At 58.3% G+C, this 8,604-nt stretch overlaps 1 protein-coding gene across 2 annotated transcripts in view; it reads left to right on the forward strand.

Moving 5' to 3' along the window:
- RUNX3 (RUNX family transcription factor 3) overlaps positions 1-8,157 on the forward strand; it is a 29,588-nt gene extending 21,431 nt beyond the window's left edge. For both annotated transcript variants that reach the window (XM_023219620.2, XM_023219621.3), the window contains 2 exons: positions 367-525; positions 5,100-8,157. In XM_023219620.2, coding sequence (XP_023075388.1) covers positions 367-525; positions 5,100-5,644 — 704 coding nt within the window. In that variant the 3' untranslated portion in view covers positions 5,645-8,157. The remainder of the gene's footprint in view (positions 1-366; positions 526-5,099) is intronic.
- Positions 8,158-8,604: the final 447 nt, after the last annotated feature.

Raw genomic sequence — 8,604 nt, forward strand, 5'->3', positions numbered from 1 at the left:
GTTGTAGAGGTTTAGATCACAGTGTGTTGTTGAGGTTTAGATCACCGGGTGTTGTACAGTTTAGATCACAGTGTGTTGTAGAGGTTTAGATCACCACGTGTTGTAGAGGTTTAGATCACCGGGTGTTGTTGAGGTTTAGATCACCGCGTGTTGTAGAGGTTTAGATATGTGGGGCAGGACATTAAAACCATTCTCTGTTCAGAAAGGCTTTTGAAAACCTCTGGAGAGAGGCTGGTGGTGACCTCAGGGTTCTCCCAGCAGAGGGCTAAGGTCAGACCTCAGGAAGAACTTCCCAGCAGGGTGAGGGATTTCTGTCTCCACTGAGACTCGGGAAGCGACGGCTGATGGGCTCCCTGTGCTCTGCAGGGCACCGGCAGAAGCTGGAGGACCAGACCAAGCCGTTCCCTGACCGCTTTGGGGACCTGGAACGGCTGCGCATGCGAGTGACACCGAGCACGCCCAGCCCCCGAGGCTCACTCAGCACCACAAGCCACTTCAGCAGCCAGCCGCAGACCCCAATCCAAGGTACGGCACGGAGGGAGGGCTGCAGCGGGGCGAGGTCGGGGTGGAGGTCCTGGGTGTGGTCCAGTCTACCCCAGACCAAAAGCCTGTCTGAAGATCAGTCACTGCACCCCCTTGTTTTGTGGAGGAGCTGCTGGTGCGTATTGGCACCTGCCGACAGTTCCTCTGGGCTTCCTGTGTGCTAACCATCATTCATTCACTCAGCAAACACTTACTGACATTACTGACACATGCCCGGTGCCTGGCCCCAGGAATCTGCATACCAGGAGTTCACTGTGCCTGGGGAAATGGGGTTAACCCCATAGTGCCCCTATTAAAATTGGGGCATGACTTGTCCAGGGAGCCCTGACAGACTCGCCACTGCCATGTACAGTTTCCCCACCCCTGCCCCACAGCCTCCGATTTTTCATCTGAAAGTGGATTGGTCGCGGATGCCTCTGCCCAGGGCTGGGATGGCATTCAAATGACATTACTGCACTCACACAAACTTTGCACACTGTTAAGTGACATTCCAACCTAGAGGGGCACATAGCATTCCTGGGAAAGGTCTCCCACCCTGCCCAGCGCCTCCTCCCAAACAGGAGGAGCTGAGGTGGAAGGGAAGACACAGCCGGGGTCTCCATCTCCACTGCCTAGACGGATACAGCAAGCACAGTTGCAGCCACTCCTCAGGCAGGTCTTCTGGAGTTATCCAGGTGCCTGGCGCATATAGTAGGCACTCGTTAAACGGCTGCTGGCTGCATCTCTCCTCTGTTCTCTCAGTCAGTGAGCTGGGGACACGGGAGGCTGCGTGCACAACTGGCCCTCGGGCTAGGTGGGGTGCCAAGGGTGCTTGGTGGCCTGGTGGACAGAGGCAGGCGGCTGGCTGCCATCACTGGCTGTGCCCATTCTTTCTCACTTCCCCCGGGCCTGCTTAGAACCCCGTGGCAGATGAATGAATTGAGAAGCCTAAGAGGTTCAGAGCCACCCTCGGGTCACACAACCCATCTGTGGCCAGGTCCGGAGTCTCCACAGTACCTGTTCCCAAGAACTTTCTGTACCTCTGAGGGGACAGACAGGGGGGCCTGGAAAAGGGCTGCCAACCAGTCTGCCTGCCCCACCCCCTTCTCCGGTGCCACTGGGTCCCTCTACTGACATTGTTCCAGGCATAGTGCAGCAGCCAGGGGCTTGATGCAGGCCCTCAGTGTGAAGAGAGGACCCCTCCCCTTCTGGCCTGGGCTCAGGACTTCCGGCCTTGGTCCGGCTGAGACACCAAGGTCGGCAGAAGCCCCAGGCCCAGCCTCTCTGAGCCCAGGAACTAGTGCATTTGAGACTCTCAGCTCTTGAGCCCGTGAGTTGGAGGTCTGTTCTCAAGAGGCAGCGGAAGGAGCCCTGCACGCTGTGCTCACGCCCACCCCTGCCCCGTAGCTGCCCCTGCTCCTGCTGCCCACAGGCCAGCATCTGTTGAGGTGCGGTAGCCTGAGAGCCAGCCTTTCCCTGCCACGGACAGAGCCAGACCAGGGGATCAGGGCCCAGCGGGGGAGCCAGAATCCAGGAGGTGGGGTGAACAGTGGCTTCCTGTCCACCAGCCCCCATGGAAGGAGAGCCCACATCTGCCCATCCACCGCTGGGTGGGCATAGCTTGGGAATCGGTGCCTGGCCCCACAGCAGGCACAGCTGCTGCTTCCACCCTGGGATGGGAGGAAAGGAGCCCCAGCCTGTGTGGGGCAGTGGCTGACTTCTGCTTCTCTGCCTGCTTCTTCCTGAGGCCTGGCCCAGTCCCTTGCTAGGCCCCCACAGCACTGGGCCCCAGGCAGCCAGACCTCTCCATCCTCAGGCCTATCCCCTTTGGGTGAGAGAAAGGGCCTTGGATGACCAGGACAGGCAGGAGCATGAACTCTGCAGTCAGCTGGATCAGGCTAGGAATTCAGGTTCTGCCAGGCATTGGCTGTGTGATCTCAGACAAGTCACTTAAACTCAGCCTCAGTTTTCTCATCTGTGAAGTGGGGAGAAGGAGGTCCCTAACAAAGAGGGGTTGCTGGTAGACCCAGGCTTGGGAAGACTCTCACAGACTCCCCTTCTCTGCCCTCAGACCCCCTCCTGGGGATCCCCCTTGGGACACCCCACCATCACTTCCCTCGGTGCCTGTTAACTGCTTTGACCCTCCAACCTTGGTCACTGGCAAGCAGTGCAGAGACCCCGGCCCCTCCCATACCCCAGCCCCAGCCCCCAGCCGCAGCTGCCCACAATGGGGGCTTCTCACAGCTGAAAGGGCTCATTCAGCCACCATGCAGCAGCCGGGGCAATCTGGAGAAGAAAATAAACATTTCCTTCCACTGTTGGGATTGGCCGCTCGACAGTGCCCCGGGCAGCTCGGGTTTCCTGGGGCTGCGAGGCTGCGGGGTGGGGGTACAGGAGCTCCGAGGAAGCTGCTGGGGGTTTCTGAGGGAGTGCTGAGGGCAGGTACTTCCCCCACCACCCCGCAGGAGGAGTGGAGCCCCTGAGGAAAGAGGCTGGAGGGGACGGTGGCGGGTCCAGGGAGGCCCAGCCCAGCGCCCTGCAGCCCGCATGAGCTCTGAGGGGCACAGTCCTGCTGTTGCATCCTGGGGTCTCCGTTTGTTTCCTTCGTCTTGAGAATGGGGTTCCCATCAGGCGGCCAGCACCCACTTCCACCCCGCCCGTCTCAGCTGTGCTGACATGCCCGGCACCTGCAACGGGATCTCTCCCACCGAGGGGCTCCCCAGATGAAAACTGGCAGCCAGGCGCCTTGGAAGCTCTCGGCCTCAAGGGGCAGGGACCTACTAGGGAGCATCCCAGATATCCCAGAAGGTCCCCGCCACCCAGACTACTGTCCTTACATCTTCTTACTTTAAGCCAGGAGCCTCGCTCCGTTCCGATCCATGCCCAGGGCCGGAGTCCGCTGCTGAGGGAAACATAACGCCAGCTGACTTGGGAAAACCCCAAAGCCCCGAGAAGTTCCAAGTCCCAGCCTAACTCACACAGCACCTCAGGCTTATAACTCTCCATCCTCAGCCAAGCCTCGGCATGGCAGGCAGAGCCCACCCCGGCTAGCACCAGCCCTTATCCTTTGGTGGGTGACACAGAGGGGTTGCTGGCTGGACAGACTGCACCTCTGGACCACCACTAGGGGCTCATCCACCTCCCCCCGCTGCCAGAGTACAAGGGAGGCCCCACACCAGGGGCTCAACTTGGCAGGGCCCTGAATAAACCAGTTCTCCTGGGTGCCCAGAGTAAGAAGCACCACAGCCACAGAGGCCTTGCAAAGCCTCATGGACCACTACTCTGTGCCCAGTGCCATTCTAAGTACTTGATGTGTATTAACTGAATCCCAATGAACTGTTATCGTCTCGTGTTTTATATGGGGTAACTGATGCACAGAGAGGTTAAGTGACTTGCCCAAGGACGCAAAGCTAGTAAGTGTCCAAACCAGGATAACTGTCCGGCTCCAGAAGCCACACAGTAAGCCTTGATCCTGTGCTGCCTCAAAGATGGACAGCTCCCACTCATGCATGTGCTGGGGATCAGGACCAGAGACCCTAGGATTGCGTGCCAGGTCCATGTGCTGTGTGACCCTTAGGCAAGTGCCTCACCCTGTCTGGGCCTCAGTTTCCCCACCAAGGGTGTTAGACTCAATCCCCGAGCCCTTTTGAATGCTGAGGTTTTGGGGGTCTGTGATGACAAAAGTGGGGGACAGAGGATGGAACACCCTTGCCTTGGAGCCCATTGAGAAGCCATATTCCTGGGGGAGCAGGGGCAGGGTCTGGGCTGGACACTGTGACCAGGTCGGGGTCTGGGTCCCCAAGTTTGTCTGACTGCTGTCTCACTTTGCTGCCAAGGCAGGTGAGGGTGGCATCCAGTCACTGTGTGGCCATGAGTCAGCTCCAGAGACACAGGCCCAGGATGAGGTGGAGGCCAGAGCTGCTATGACCTTAGTGCCCACAACCCAGGTGTGAGCACATGGAACCTCCGTGTGCTGCACCTGGGCAGGAGAGGCACGTGTGTCCCCAGCAGAGGCCTTGTGATGAGAACCAGTCCTTCCTCTGCCACAGAGACTCAGTCTTGCTCTCTCTCTGCCTCCATTTTCTTGTCTTCAAAAGCGGGTTCCAACTCCCAGTCTCACACGGTCATCAGAGCCCTTTACACATCCCCGGCCTTGCCAGCTGTTAACACGGGCCGGTGGGGAGAGGAACTTGCCTGGGCAGGGCTGCTGGGAGGCCTGAGCTGACCCTGCCCTCAGCCCCACCGGCTCGTCCTAGGCCTGTCCTCTGCGAGGCTGGGCAGGAGGATTTAAAGAGAAGAAAAGACCCCACCTCTCTTCTGCTGCTGCTGCTGCTGCTGGGGGTGCTCCCATGGCCCCTCTTGGCCCAGGGCACGCTTCCACTGGCTCCCCAGCAGGTCTGTGTTCAGAGTCCTGGCAGGGGAGTCCCTGGGCAGCCTAGGGCAGGAAGAGGAGAGTCAGGTCTAGAACTAGGGGTCCCCCAGATGGGCCTTGGGAACCAGAGCCCAAGGGCATTCTTCAGGAAGGACTCCTGGGGTTGTCTTGAGCTGCAACTGACCTCTTCCTTGCTGTCCTCCAGGCACCTCGGAACTGAATCCATTCTCTGATCCCCGCCAGTTTGACCGCTCCTTCCCGACGCTGCCAACCCTCACGGAGAGCCGCTTCCCAGACCCCAGGATGCATTACCCCGGGGCCATGTCAGCTGCCTTCCCCTACAGCGCCACGCCCTCGGGCACGAGCATCAGCAGCCTCAGCGTGGCGGGCATGCCGGCCACTAGCCGCTTCCACCATACCTACCTCCCGCCACCCTACCCGGGGGCCCCGCAGAACCAGAGCGGGCCCTTCCAGGCCAACCCGTCTCCCTACCACCTCTACTATGGGACGTCCTCTGGCTCCTATCAGTTCTCCATGGTGGCCGGCAGCAGCAGTGGGGGCGACCGCTCACCCACCCGCATGCTGGCCTCTTGCACCAGCAGCGCTGCCTCTGTCGCCGCCGGCAACCTCATGAACCCCAGCCTGGGCGGCCAGAGTGATGGCGTGGAGGCCGACGGCAGCCACAGCAACTCACCCACGGCCCTGAGCACGCCGGGCCGCATGGATGAGGCCGTGTGGCGGCCCTACTGACCGCCCCGGTGGACTCCTCCCGCTGGAGGCGGGGACCCTCACAACCTTCAAGACCAGTGATGGGCGGGCTCCGGCTCCGAGGCTCCGGGCAGGAATGGGACCTGCGCTCCAGGGTGGTCTCGGTCCCAGGGTGGTCCCAGCTGGTGGGTGGCTCTGGCTGCATCTGTCTAGCCACATCCGTGTACAGAGGTGTAGGGAACCACCCCCACCCCCGCCCAGAACACCACCTCGCCCAGATCCTGGCCGTCTCATCCCACACTTCTGTGGGGAATCAGCCTCCTGCCACCTCCCCAGAAGGACCTCACTGTCTCCAGCTATGCCCAGTGCTGCATGGGGCCCGTGTCTCCTGGGACAGAGGCCATCTCTCTTCCAGAAAGAGGCAGCATTGGCCCACAGGATAAGCCTCAGGCCCTGGGAAACCTCCCCACCCCTGCACCTTCGTTGGAGCCCCTGCAGCCCCTGGGTCCAGCCCTCTCTGCATTTACACAGATTTGAGTCAGAACTGGAAAGTGTCCCCTGCCCCCGCTGCCCTTGAGCGGGGTTCCCCTTGTTGTACAGACGGGGCAGGACCCAGCATGCTGCTGGCAGAGATGGTTTGAGAACACATCCAAGCCAGTCCCCCCAGCCCAGCTTCCCCTCCATTCCTAACTGTTGGCTTTCCCCCAGCCGCACGGCTCCCAGGCCCCAGAGAAGATGAGTCTATGGCATCAGGTCCCTAAACCCAGGAAAGCACCTACAGACCGACTCCTCCATGCACTTTACCAGCCCAATGCATCCACCCTTTGTTCTCTTGCCGGGGCTGGGTGGGTAGGAGGTCCCCTTTCCCCTAGGTGGTCTCATAATCTCCATTTGTGGAGAAAACAGGGGGGCCAGATAGGTCCTAGCAGAAGGCATTGAGGTGAGGGGTCACTTTGGGTCAGACATCAATGGCCCTGTCCCACCTAGGTCCAGCCAAGCTGCGCCTCATCCCCCAAGCCTCCTGGGAGGATCCAGCCAAATCTTGCAACTCCTGACACACACCTGTCTGTCTTTAACCTGTTTTGTGCTCTGAAAGCAAACAGTCCTGAGCAAAAAAACAGTTTTTAAAACTGATTTTAGAAAAAGAAGCTTAATCTAACATTTTCAAACACAAGGTCTCTTACAGGTATAGCTCCGTGATTATGAGCAACACCCTTGCACCTCTCCGCCCCCCGCGGAACCCCAGCTGCCTCCTGAGGGGGTGGAGTTGTTAGGGTCTCAATACTTTCTCAAGGGGCTACATCCCCCACCAGGCAGCATCCCACCAGCCTGCACCACAGGCACCCCTGGGAGGACGACGGAAATGCTGAGACGCTGGGCTCTCTCCTCTGTGGCTCTAGGACATCTGTCCAGGAGGCTGTGCAGGGGTGGGCAGGATGTGAGAGGTGGGGAGCACTGGCTGTGCGTGGCAGAACAGAAGCACCGTAAAGGGCTCTCCAGCCACAGCTCAGCTGCACTGCGTTCCGAGGTGAAGTCTTGCCCCTGAATTTTGCAAAACGGGAAAGTGGGCGCTTGCCCAAGGGCCAGGCCACGTGGATTCTCACATCAGAGTTCTCTGGCCCTAGAAAGGCTTAGGAAAGGTGTAAGGGAGCTCAAAGACTAGCAGCATGTGGTATTTTAACTTTCTGCCTCGGCCTCTGTGGATGCAGAAATCTGCCCCGCAGAATGCTGTTCAGTGGTTGTCTCTGTGAGAGCACTGTCCCCACCCAACTTGTCACAACGGCCAGAACCATACACCAGAGACACCGACAGGTTAGGCAGTCCTTCTGGTGATCCTATTCCATTCCCTCCTGCTGCAGTTTCCTCTTGGCCTGTCCTCACTGGAAAAACAGTCTCCATCTCTTCAATATAGCTGCTGACTCTCTGCACCCAAGGGGCCTCTCCATACCTTCTCAGGAAGCAGCAATGAATCCATTGTCCTTGTAGTTTCTTCCCTCCTATTCTCTGGTTGTAGTTGGTCCCAGGTCATCGTGGGGGGCACCTTTGGGTTCCCAGTGCCCAGCACTTTTGTAGTCTCATCCCAGATTACTACCCCTTCCTGATCCCCAAGCCCCGGAGAGGCAGGGATAGGAAATAAATTGCTCTTCCTACCCCATCCCACATCCCCTGACAAAAAGTGATGGCAGCCGTACTGAGTCTGTAAGGCCCAAAGTGGGTGCAGACAGCCTGGGCTGGTAAAAGTAGGTCCTTATTTACAAGGCTGCTTTAAAGTTGTACTAGGCAAACACACTGATATAGGAAGCAGGAGGAAAGGAAGATGTTTTAATACAGTGTTACTGTGAGTCTGTCAGTAGTGGGTACCAATCTTTTGTGACACATTGTCATGCTGAGGTATGACACCTGCTGCACTCATATCCGATGTTAAACCATCCCAGAGCTGGCGAGAGGATGGAGCAGGGTGGAAACTGCTTTGCACTATCATTTGCTTGGTGTTTGTTTTTAATGCACAACTTGCTTGTACAGTAAACTGTCTTCTGTACTATTTAACTGTAAAATGGAATTTTGACTGATTTGTTACAATAATATAACTCTGAGATGTGTGGAAGGAGTCCAGTGCCAGGCTTCTAGGGCTATGCATGGAGGTGGGGTGGGGCCGGGGAGAGGATAGAGACCTCCTGCTGTCGCCCAGGAGGAACAGGAACAGAGACACCCAGCGCCTTCATCTCCTTGCTTCCAGCTTCTTCAAGAATGGCCACAGAGACCACCCTGGCTGCAGGACAGCCGGTGAGGCCTGCTCCTGTCTGACTGGAACCCCAGGAGAGCGTCAAATAGGTCTTCCAAGTGCCACCAATCATGAGCGGGCTGTGATTCTGTTCCCAGCCATGTTGGGAGGAATTCCTGCCTGTTCCCCAGATTCAGATTTGGGGAGGGGGCAGAGGCAGAGGGAGAGTCCAGCTGCCTTGGTGAAAGTCTCCTACTGAGGTTCATGTTTCCAGATCTGT

This window comes from Piliocolobus tephrosceles, chromosome 1 (assembly GCF_002776525.5).
Source record: "Piliocolobus tephrosceles isolate RC106 chromosome 1, ASM277652v3, whole genome shotgun sequence".
NCBI classification, from domain to species: domain Eukaryota; kingdom Metazoa; phylum Chordata; class Mammalia; order Primates; family Cercopithecidae; genus Piliocolobus; species Piliocolobus tephrosceles.